At 39.9% G+C, this 12,472-nt stretch overlaps 1 protein-coding gene across 4 annotated transcripts in view; it reads left to right on the top strand.

The window, feature by feature from the left end:
• Window positions 1-8,505, top strand: part of RHOBTB1 (Rho related BTB domain containing 1) — an 81,318-nt gene extending 72,813 nt beyond the window's left edge. For all 4 annotated transcript variants that reach the window (XM_090058288.1, XM_090058287.1, XM_090058289.1 and 1 more), the window contains 4 exons: window positions 1,008-1,155; window positions 2,894-2,982; window positions 5,532-5,637; window positions 6,180-8,505. In XM_090058288.1, the coding sequence (XP_089914414.1) occupies window positions 1,008-1,155; window positions 2,894-2,982; window positions 5,532-5,637; window positions 6,180-6,349 (513 nt within the window). In that variant the 3' untranslated portion in view covers window positions 6,350-8,505. The remainder of the gene's footprint in view (window positions 1-1,007; window positions 1,156-2,893; window positions 2,983-5,531; window positions 5,638-6,179) is intronic.
• Window positions 8,506-12,472: the final 3,967 nt, after the last annotated feature.

The following is a 12,472-nucleotide window of genomic DNA, read 5'->3' as shown; positions in this document are numbered from 1 at the left end:
TCCAGCAGGGAGGGGTCTGGTGGGGACAGGTAGACCCCCAAGTAGAGCAGCAAACCCGTGCTCAATATGTCTTCCTTTTTGTTTCAGATCTTTGTCAAGGGTTAGATTTGAACCAATATGGGGAGTAAGTCACTCTCAGTGGTTACTGAATTAAGCTGCTGAGCTCACATGAAAGTGGGTAGCCCAGAAAGCCTTCTAGCTACTTAGTTCATGCATGCACCCTGTAACTTGTTTGTTTCATGAGTATGAGGCACATGGCTATCTAGACCGCCATTCTTTTGAGTACACTTTTGAGTTTTGCTTCTTCTGAATGGTAATGGGTGTTTATCCACCAGTTGGTGCACCTTTTACTGGGGCAGTCAGGGGCAGTCTGAATTCCAGATTTGCACAGAAAAATGTGGAGCATCTGTCAATATCAAGAAAAGTTAATTCTTTCAGGAGCTGGGTTTTGGAAACTTCTTTACCTGAAGGTGGAATTGGGAGAGTTTTGGAACTAAATTAACCATATCCTAATCAGGAGGTACACCTAGGCACCTGGATTTTTAAAGGATTTAGAATCAACCATAAATAGAAAGTATGACAGAGTTTGTTCTGTTCCAAGAACCAGAAAAAAAACAAAAAATGGTTTATTTATTAGTCCTGAAAAACTGGCATGCCAGTCCAGCCTTTGACTTGAACTGACATGAAATAATACCGTTTCATAAAAGCATAGGCCAGATTCTCTGCTGTAAATGGGCACAGTTCCAGATGCTTCTGTGGAGCTACATGCATTTACTCCCACCAAGATGCTGGCTTTGTATAGAAGCATAGGTGCCCAACTAGATTCTGTCAGACTCTCTTGGTGACTTTTTAAATTTTAATGTAAATTTTGACTTTTGGGGTATTTATGCTAATTTAAAATGTTACCTCCTGGCAGAAAGTAAAAGGATAATGAGAGAGGTGCGATATCGCCTGTATATGTTAACGACTTACCTTTCGTAAGAGAACTTTTAAAATACCTTTTGCAGGTTATTCTTCCTACCATAAACAAGACTTCTATGCAGGCTGTCCTGGATTATCTGTATACCAAGCAGTTATCAAGTCAGGAGTTGGACACACTTGAATTAATTGCATTGGCAAACAGATTTTGCCTTCCTCACTTGGTTGCACTTGCAGGTAAGGAGTCTGCATGTTGGCAAATGCCATGTCTCTATGAACTCCTAAAATGGTGCTCAGGAGTCTTTGAACACCCACACTGCTTTCATTGCAAATGTAGAGGGAAAGAAATGCTGTTCCTTTGTATAAAGGCTGGTTGTGATGCAAGTTGGCATTTGCACTAAGAAAAAATATGCTTCTCTCTCTTGTCTCCATGACTTGTGCTAAATAACTCAGGCCATTATAGTGTTCCACATTGTAGAAACAGACATTTACCTTCTCCATTAATAAAAATGTCTTACTATGCGTAATACCTATTATTTTATTCTTAAATCGCAGTGAAACAGTATGAATGCTAAGTTTGCCATTATAGTGAACAAGGTATTCCTTTATAAATACATACTGAGAGAGTCTAATAACTGAGCCAATTTAGAATTGATCCAATTCAGTGCATCAGATCTGTTTTTACTGCAGAGATTAGACTCAGTCAGTCAGCTGTAGATGTGGGGATTCAACATTGTATAATTTCAAGAAAATCTACTTTTCCTCCTTCATTTTAGACAAAAATGTCAGTGTGAAATAATTTAATGATTTTAATACTAAACTTCTGGATATTTTTCTCTGTTTCCTTGAGGAGTATGGGAATAGCTAAGATGAAAATGAGACAAAAACTACAAGAGACAGAAGGACTTAGTTGTACCTGTTGACAACATTTCCTTAATGTTGAGTACCTCACCTCCTGAATAGCTTTCTAATATAGCAAGACACAGTAGGAGTCGATTCCACACTGGCTTTGGTAGTTTTAGTCCATGTTAGTCCCTGATCCTGCACAAGTGTATGTACTGGGCCCTCATAATTTTTTTGAGTGCTCATGGCACAGACATGTCCTTAAATATTAAGAATATTTTTTACTTTTGTTTGAGCAGTACATATTGTGGACCCCTAGTGCTATTGACAAGGACCATACACTTCAGTCTGGCAATGTTTTGTTCAGGTACTCCATCCTGTTAGCAGGATACAGGCTAGGTGGGTCTGCTGAGTCAGGTGGTTTATTGTGTTACTCAGATACAAGAAAGGTGAGCGATTGTCCATTAGCAAGAGGGGCCTATTCTAGGGGCTGAAGACCCTAACTTAAGAACTATAGGAGTAGCCAGTTGTGAGAAAGATGGAAAGGAACTTTGCTATATTATTGGAAATATTTTCATTAATAAAAATTAACCCATAATGAATGGGGAGAGGGCAGGAGGTTTTGATTCTCTGTAGTAGATTGATTTTGGTTTACAAGAGGTTTTAGAAGAGGGTGGGAATAGCATCTGTTTAGAGATAATATAGGTCGTGCAGAGGCTCAAAGCTTCTGTTAGAAGGAGTCAGAAGCAACTACTGCAGAAATATAAGTACACCTTACAAGGCCATTTCTTTCTTACTGATTTATGAACCAAAGGAGATCTGTGTATTTTGAATAGCTGTAGGTTTCAGGTTGATCTGTGGGTTAAGTACCAAGCATATTAAGACTTTTGGTACTCTGTTTTGTTGTCTGTATTAAGAATTGCAGTCATTCAACCAGCTAATGGTTTGTGGCTGCATATCTTGGAAATTCCTTCCTCTCAATTATTACTTATGGGAACCTAGAATAGAATGGACAAGATTTTTGTTCTCAAAACACAGTCGTATTTTTTGCTCTCTGATAAATATTTGAAAATTATTTTATGCTAAAATGCATATTTTTATTGTGTCACTTATTGATTTTCTTCTTTAACAGAACAGCATGCTGTGCAGGAGCTGACAAAAGCATCAATGAGTGGCATTGCAATAGATGGCGATGTACTCTCCTATTTGGAATTTGCACAGGTTAGTAAGGACTGTATTACAACCTTTTAAAAGGTATTCTTCCCAACTGTGTACTATGCCAAAAACCTAGGGGGGTTGAGAATTGTCCCTACATAAATAAAGGTTTCCCAAAGGACCCCTGTGTCCAGGGAAAAGAACTGAGCTCCCCCAGTCATATCCTACTCTGACTTCTGCTGCTTCATTTTTAAACCTAATGATGGATTATAAAACTGCATCTTAGCATTTTAACCTCCTTTGCAAAGGAGATTTATTTTCTCAGCTTGTTAAGAAATCAGTCTCTCTCTATAGAGACTTACCTGTGCGTCTGTCCTTTCAGTTTTTCTCTATTATAGTGAAGTCGCCCAAGTAGTAGATCATTCACTACTTAATACTGTCTAGTACATTAAAGTGCCTTAGCCTGCTTACAGACATTCTAGGTATGTCCCCATGTGATACCCTTTAGGGCTGTGCAAAATTTCACTTAGTGTTTTGTTTTGAAGCTGTTTCAAGCTTGAGATGGCAAAATCAAAACAAAACCGAAGGCTTAGAAACAGCTTTGAAATTAAATGAGAGCACTCGAAACCTTTCAGAAGTTTTGAAATGTTTCAGGTCTTGAAGCTGGACTTGCTTGGCATCGGTCCCAGCTGGTAGCAGCAGCCTACTGTCATCCCATGCACAGATCCGGGGGTCCGCACCCCTCAGGAGGAGTCTGGCACAGCCCCGCAACTTTCCTGGGGGTGCAGGCCCCTGGATCTGTACACAGGTTGACAGCAGGCTGCCGCTGCTGGCTGGGGCCTGCAGCTGCAGCCGTCTTCCCGGCACTAGGCATGGGTTGCACCCAGTGCCAGTCCTAGGCATCACCGGGAGCCTCCTGTGATCCCATGCACAGATCTGGGGGCCCCCACCCTCCAGAGGAGTTCAGCACAGACCTGCAACCCTCCCAGGGTGCATGCCTCCAGATCTGTGCATGGGATGACAGGAGTCTGCCACTGCCAACAAGTGATATGAGTTTTCCTTTCAACTGTTTGAAGTACAGTTTCCCAGAAACCTCTGCACCTATCTCCTTGAAACTTGGCAGGCTTCATGCCCTCAGAAGGGGCTCCCCTCCCTGCAATTTTATATCCGAATCAGGCAAGAAATGACAATGTTTTTAGGGATTTTCATGATTTTCCATTATGGCATATGGGCAAAACAGCGCAAGAGTTTTGACACAACGAAATGGAACAGTGCTTCAAAACAAAACAATGAAACAAAAAATGGTCCCTTCAAAATGGCGAAATGGAACTCGAAATAAAACGATGCTGTTTCGTTCAGCCCTAATATCCATGCCCCTTAAATCTCTTCCTGTTAGGGTGCTATGATTGTAGTGCTTATGGTAGGCGGACAGAGTTGTTAGTCATCTTCAAGGTAGACGTCTTCCTTTGTGGCTCTCAGTGCATGCCTATGACACTGTTTTATTCAGGTGTGTCGCTTCCGTGATTGCCTGAGCTCTAACATGAGAGAGTGTTCAAAAATTATTGCTTTTCTTTAAAATATGTGCCTTTGTTTTTATAAATGAATGTTGCAATACCCAAGGAAGCAATGTAGCGGGAAGAGATAATAGAACAATGTTTTTTCAAATTACTTTAAATGTGTGTTGGCTCCAGCTTGTACTATTATACTCTTGTTTTTGTGACCAGTGTATTGTACAGACTGATTGCTGTATGAGTTTCATACCAGATGCTTTCAATAACTATAAACTGTTTAAAAAAATTCTGATTGCCTTCTGAGTTTGTGAAGTGTGTATGTAAGCCAGATATAGAGATATATACAAAATCCAGTTACAGTTTCTTCTCTGTGCTCTGTACGGTAGAGCAGTGTGATATGTTTATAATCCTAGAAGATCACAGCAGGCTACCAAACTGTCAGGTAAATGGACATACTCTACAAATGTGACTTGCATTATAGCTGTATTTCCTTTTGATTAAAGGAAGACTTTGCCAGATACTGTACTGTGCTTTCAGTAATGCTTAAGTTCTGGCATTAAATGCACTCTGGAGAGTTCTGCAAGGTGGAATGTGTAGTAACCATTAGGAAAATCTGACTGCTGCAAGTCAAAACTTAAGTGCATAGAATCATAATAAGTGTCCAGTCCTATGAAGTACTGACTATGTCTTGACCAATGGTGACTGCTGCACTTCCATAAAAGTTTAGGACAGAGTTGAGCATGTACCTCTGTGGAGGTGCTCAGCATGATACAGGAAGAGACCCATGATTACCCCACTTCTTGCTGTGCCCCAGCTGCTCCCAATAACTATTCCATTTTGGCCACTGTGTGATGAAGTGGGTTTTTGTGTCAAAGAAACAAATAGTACTCCTGACTCAGTGAGGCACAGCTCAGTGAATTCCCTCTGAGCAGCTGCTGAGTGTCAGTCAGGTGTGACACCATGATGTCCAACGTTACCTAAATCTCTCTCTAGGCTATTCAGGAGCCCTACCAGAATAAAACAATGAAGTATCACTGTCTCCTAAACTTCTGGCTTTAGTTTGGAGGTGATCATGTAATTCAAACTGACTATCTTTCCTTGCAGTTCCACAATGCTAATCAGCTGGCTGCATGGTGTTTATACTACATCTGCACCAATTACAACAGTGTTTGCTCCAAATTCCGTAAGGAAATAAAAGCTAAATCCACAGGTAAGATCATCCATAACTTCCTCCATATTTTTGAGACCCATCTTTTTCTTTCTGTCCTTTAAAAATAAAAAGATGAATTAGTTCATCTGCCTATGAAGCTGAGCCAGTGCTCTCTCCCTCCCTAGCAGAGTTAATACACTCTCTTAAACAGGTGACCAGAGTCTGAGTCCACCTCATGGGCCAAGAGTTATGCTTAGAATTCCTGTCATCTGCAGTTAAAAATGATGCGATTGTCTCTCCAGAACTCACACTGAAAATACTGCCCATGTTTAGCTTTATTTTACATCATAGAACAGTATAGTTTTCTAAGTAAGTCTCTTCCAGCTGATGCTCTCCCTTCACTTTATAGACATTTAATTAAACCATAGCAGCACTGCAGGTAAGTGTCAGTAAGCAATTTTTAAACAATGGTTAGCTGAGGCATGGAATGGAAAAAGTAGTTCAAGGTAGATAAAAGCCTTACATACTAAAATCTTGACTCTGTCTACAGCTATGTCCTCATTTTAGAACCTAAGTTATCTTAACACTTTTTTTAAAATCAGATAATCAGGAATATTTTGAAAGATACCGCTGGCCACCTGTGTGGTACCTAAAAGAAGAAGATCACTACCAGCGAGTTAAAAAGGAAAGAGAAAAGGAAGATACTGCACAGAATAAACATCATTCAAAACGGAAGTGGTGCTTCTGGAATTCCTCTCCTGTAGTTGCCTGAACAAAGAAAATACGTGGAAACACTTAAAGTATAATTATAACACTGCTCTAATATTAGTCTTATTATTAGAAATAAGATATAGTTCAGGTTTCAGGCACTGACTTCATTCCACATGTGTGCATTTATTATTGTTAGGATCAAAAGCACAAGCTTACCTAAAGTGAGCCTGGAACAGCTCCTTAAAGGCATATGCATATTTTTGGTTAATAAGCAAAATAAGCATCTACCATTATTTCATTTCTTTTTATACAAAAGCAAATCCAGCATTCATGTTTCAAACTCCAAATTGGGAAATATTTTTATACTGTCTTGTGTATTTTGTTTAAATAAAAATTCTGGGTATTGCTTTATTTTACAGACCACAAAATAACCATATAGTGCTTTATACTTAGATTTTAACTATTTTTCCTATTTGATTAAATAGAATCCAAATAGACAATCCTCAGTCTTTAGTGACTGTTTTTAAAGTATCCAGTAAAAATGTTCACCTTTGTTTGAAAACCAGATTTTACTACGCAACCAGTTTTTGTTCCTTAAATACCATACACTCATAATACAATTAGATGGTTATTTCTCCTTTCTAAAGTAAAGGAGTGTTTAATCTTTTTTTCAGCTGAATAATAGGCAGTATAATTACCTGTTCAGTTGCAGGAACATGTATTTCTAATATATGCCATGTAAGTGCAAATAATTATGGTTGTGAAATCTAGTGATTCTAAGTATTCAGAGGTTTAAAATATCTAGATTCAAGAGGATAATTTAAAAATAATTAGAAGGGCTTATTATTTTATATCTTTATCCAGGGTAAACTCAGTATGGACATGAATACAAGGAGAAGTTCTGTATAGTATTTGCATTACTGCAGTACAGTTGACTTTTGGGAGGTTTTTTCTTTCTCCTTTGAGAGCCTGGGTCTGCAGTCATTCCTCATGCAGAATTCCTTTTGGCTTCATGGAGAGTTTTATTAATGAAAAGGCAGCAAAACCAGGGAGGTACTTTCTTCTGTTGTAGTGTCAGTATATTGTAAATTAAGAATGATCTTTCCCATACAAGTTAGTTTAGATTTGGTTATAATTATTTTGCAGCTCTTTCCAAGTGGAACTCAAAATTAGATTCTGTATTTTAAAGTAGATTATGCATTCCCATTGCAGTAGATATTCCAGGAAAACACAAAGCTGAAGGTACAGTGAATAAAAAAACCCTGCATTTGTTTCATTGGAGAAAAAAAAGCCTTCAGCATGTTCAAATATCCTTTTCATTTATGATTGTCTAAAGACCAACTGTTGCTTTGTACTTGCAGTGTTACACTAGAAAATACAAGGATGTGAGAGCTTTTAAATGACCAAACTGAAATTCTTATAAATTAAGGTACAGAACATACATTCCCAGTCCTATATAGTGTCTCAGGCATAGTTCTGTAAACATGGTAGTATTGTGTATTGGATTTGTTAGTGTTGTTTCCAGCAGGCAGCTCAGCATACTGATGTGAAAAGCTGGGGGTGGGGTTTCTTGTATTCAAAGGCAAAGCAGTAAGTTCAAAACCCAGTACCATGAGTTAGGAAAGGCGTCGGACTGAAAGCCATACACGCCTCTAAATATTCAGGTTCTAGACAGAGCTCATTCCTGACAGATGCTATCCTAGAGTGCTAGAAGTTGCTTAGCATTGGTAGAGAGAGATGCTGCTGCAGAGACTATTGTAAAGAAAACAAGTGACAGACTCCATCACCTATAAGATTTACCACTGTACAGTGATAAAGAAGGGCTATGAAGGAAGGTTGGAAGTCTGCCCACATCAATTCTTGTGCAGTGGTTTAGTAAATTGTTAGGGAAAGAATGAATGAGAGAATAAATATCAAAACTATGATAGAATTAATATCTGTTCAGACATAAAATGTTAACATCGTCATTTAAATAAGTACTGCTACTAGGTTTTACACAACCAAAGTTACTTTATGATTGTAATCTTGCCAAACTATAATGGATATATAAATGAACCTGGGGTATATGCAATAATATCCACTTATACTAGTTATCAGCTACTATAACCAAGTGGCTGGCTCATTTGGTTAATGCTGTCTATGGCCTTTACTCTTGGTGGTTATTTTGTGTTTTTTTTTATTTTGCAAAAAAGTCAATAAAATTGTTTAGCTATAAAATGTCTCCTAATTCTTTGAAACTGCTTTAAATCCTGTGTAAAGCACCTAGGTTTTAGTCTATTTATTAACAGTAATAATGAAATATATTTAACAAAATTGTGTACTAAATCCATGATTATATGGGGTAAGAAAACAAGTTTAAAATGTTGCAAGGAGAGCCTATAGCATTTTTACACGAGGTGGGAAGGGCACTGGATGTTTGTCACAAATATATAACAATGTTTTCCTGGCACTTTTTCATGCTGCTTCTAATATTTTAATCACCAGGCCAACACCCCTGGGATATAAGGTGAATTAGGTATGACCAAAAATGGGGGGGAGGGTAAAACAGGTAGGCTTTGGGAGGTTTTTTTTGTTGTTGCTGATGTTTTTAAGTATACAATAGGCTTGCTAAATAGACTGCTTGCTTTTTTGGCTTCCCATGGCACTGGTCTTCAACAGCCAAGCAGAAACTCCAATTATAAGTTAAGGTACATGCAGCAACAGTTTCTTTTTTTGTATCTGTGCTGCTAAATTGACAAAGATAGGGAGTTACAATTTTAGAGAACTTGCAAGATGATGTGTGAAAAATGCCTTGTTTATGCTTTTTTTAAGCTATTCGCCAATGCCAAGGACACTGAAAATAAGCACTTTCAGTACTCAATGTACTTTCTTCTTCTAAAGTGTTAATTTATGAGAAGGCTACATAATTCAATGCTTTGATTTATTTTAGGAAGCAAGACTTTCTTCCCATGAATTTGCAATTAGAATTCAGGTAATGTAGTCAATAAAAGAAGAATAATGTAGCAACAGAAAGAATGCTACTCATTTGATTATGTTAAAAACAGCAATGTATTAAAAAACACTTAACTATATTCCTTTATGTGTGTATGCTTAACTTACTGATCATTTAGACTCCAGTTTGATAGGACGTCACAGAGAGGACGTTTATCAGGTGGGAGTTGCCTTTTGGTATTGTAGAACTAATTTTGATTGCAGATTGAGCATGGTTCATAAATCAGCCCATATTGTAGGCTCCCCCTTCATAAGTATAAGAGTGGGATTTGGGGCTGGGGCTGTCGTCATTGACTTGAACAGAAGAAGGCATTCTGTAAGCAAGGCATTGGCAATGCATAGGGAGTGCACAAGGTACAGTGCAAAGGTGTTGGATAAATGTGGCTACTGTGCAATAACTTCAACTCATCTTCATTTCCTCTGTATCCTGAGACTACTCACCAATCTATATTAATTTAGAATCCCATGATTTTACTGGACTTTTTTAGGTTCCATGTTCATAAAGGTGGGATGGAGCCATATTAAATATGTAGATATACTAATGGTATATTAGAAAAGAAAGCAATCTAAACCTAAGGTGTGTGTATGGGAGGAGGGGTAAAGTTAAGTACGGACTGATCCTTACAACAAAAATGGTATAAAAATGGAGGAAAAAAGCCAGAATTTTGCTTATCAAAGTGTTCAAGCATGTTTCCAAAGTGTTAACATTAGTGATTCTGTCTGGATAAGAAATTACTATTGGTAGGGAACGTCCTAGTTTTAAAACAAGCATTTTCCAGACTCAAACTGAGCATTCTCAGATAGAATGAGAAACTTGAAAAACCCTGTACTATAAACTAACCTTTCTTCATTTCACTTACAGCATTAGGTAAAGGTCTACTGTAATGGATTATGTCCATATTAACATCCAAACTTTTTATAGCAAATACTTGAGATCCTTTCTAGGCTACCTACAAACCATTGACTATGAAGGGAACTTGCAGCTTTGCTGTCAGGCAAAAGTTGGGCTTTTGTCCTTACTTCAGTAAAGTAAAGCTTCATATTTGAACGTCCAGTATTTATCTCTTGTTAGTTATATCAAGATACGTGCTATGTAATCAGATGCCTTTTAACTGTGGTTGCTGGATTTCTTTCATTTACTCAAAATAATTCAGCAATTTTCATTATTTTAATGAGTCCAGTCCTCCTGAGGCAAAATCTCCCAATGAAATTGTTTGTGTCCATCATTTTGAGTTTAAGGTACCAGAGAGAGCATTTATACATTGCAGCTTGTCTACAGTGACACAGAACTGTCAACAGAAATTTGGTTTGTAATCCTCATCCTGCAGGCTGTACAATACAATAATTCATTATCATTTTATATGCGCCTTTGCCTTCAGCAAAAAGCATATCACAGATCACTTTGAACTGAAAATCACCATGATGAGACTACTGCATATTAATCCATGCAAGTCAGGTCACTCACTACCACTCTTTCAATAATATTTAACACCCTGGTAGAAATCTGCAAAACTCTTGGAACAAAACTGCAGAGAATTAACAAGAGCATATGAAAAACCGGTGAGGCAAAATGATTATACTAATAAACCCAAGGACTATATAAAACTGGAGAAAGACAAACTGAAAAAGAGTGAGATATGATTCAGGCAAAGAGTCTAGTAAGGGTCCATAGAAATTTGCTATTTCCTTTCAAGTGTGGTATTCCTATTGCATGTATAAAAAGGGGTGCATCTACACATGCAAGCACGTGCACTTGCAGCAGCTCAAATAGAAACGCAAATTTGAGCCAGGGCTTTTTGCCTCAGCACACAGGCTCAGACATGCACTTTGTTGAGGAGCAAATTGTGCCACTTGGGGCAAAATAACCCTGCCTGGCTCCTCCCAGATCTGCAGCCAGGTGGAGCTGGAGCCTGAGGCTAGCACCTGTGCTGTCCCCAGCTATATAAAAAGCTGCCCTGTCCTGGCCCCAGCAGTATAAAAAGCCACCCTGGCAAGTAGCTTAGGGCTACTAGCTCTCAGGAGCTTCTGGGGCCCTGCTAATTGGTACCTGGGGAAACTCCCCTTGTGCCAGCTGGACTGCTGAAGCAGCTCTGAGAGTTCCCTCCTGCACCCTTTACCCACTGCAGCAGTCTGGCAGTGGGGGCTGCTGTCTGGCTGTGACCTGCTGCACACCTGCCAGACCCAGATGGGGACCGCACAGCCAGTAGAGGCATCTCCCCTCTGGGCCAGCTGCTAGTGGACTAGTTGCAGGGTTGGCCTCTGTATGGCACTACTGCCACGTGTGCCCCCTGCCCAGCCATCTGGGCAGCTACTGCCCGAAAGATGTTCTTAGTGTGGTGGCCTGCTCTGAACTGTCAAACTATGTTCTCCTGGCCCCATTTGGCCAGGAGGTCAGCCACAGCCAGCTAGATCCAAGGTGCCAGCTCTGAGCAGGCGGGGTCCTGCCACTTGCCTTCCTAGCAGGAATTCTGGTGTTCTGTATTGGAAAACTGAAATATGCCTGATTAAAAAAAAAAAAAAATCCCAAAATAACTCTGTAAAATATCCCCAAATCCGTGTTCCTCCACAAGTAAAACAAGACCACTATAAAGAGATAGAGAGAGTGAGACAGAGACATCAATCAGTTGGACAATGTTTTATTGATATATCTACAGTGTTAAAGCATGCCTCCTCATAATAATAGTGAACTCTAAATACATGCTTCATGAATACATGAATATATATTTTGCTGCCCACCCACAGGGGGTTCAGCCCCCACACTGGAGTTGCAGTCACCCATCAGAGGGTTCAGCTCCCCAACAGGGGCCAAATGGCCCCCACAGGGGCCTGCAAGGCCTACATACCCCACCCCAGCTCCCCAATTCCTGCCCCACCTGGCCCCATCCCCCACTAGCTGCTGCAGCCCCCAATGGCTGCCCTACCCCCCACTTGCACCCCCAAGCTCCCATGGCTGCCCCCACAACCCCAGTCACCTTCACTTTAAAGAAGAAAAAAAGGGGGGAAAATGGGGCAAAAAAAGCCTCTACTTACCCTAGAAGCAGGGGTGGTGGAGCTCCACAGCCTCCTGGCAGAGCCTCTGCCAGGCAGCGCAGGACAGTGGTGGGCAGGAGGGCCCGGGGTGGGGCCACTGGGGCTGTCCCTGTGCCCTGCAGTGTGCAGGCAAAGCATCAGTCAGCCAGAGGACAGCTGAACT

This window comes from Crocodylus siamensis, chromosome 7, assembly GCF_052110815.1.
Source record: "Crocodylus siamensis isolate JL-2025a chromosome 7, ASM5211081v1, whole genome shotgun sequence".
NCBI classification, from domain to species: Eukaryota; Metazoa; Chordata; order Crocodylia; family Crocodylidae; genus Crocodylus; species Crocodylus siamensis.
Note: the sequence above shows the minus strand (reverse complement) of the source record. Positions and strands in the feature narration are given on the sequence as shown.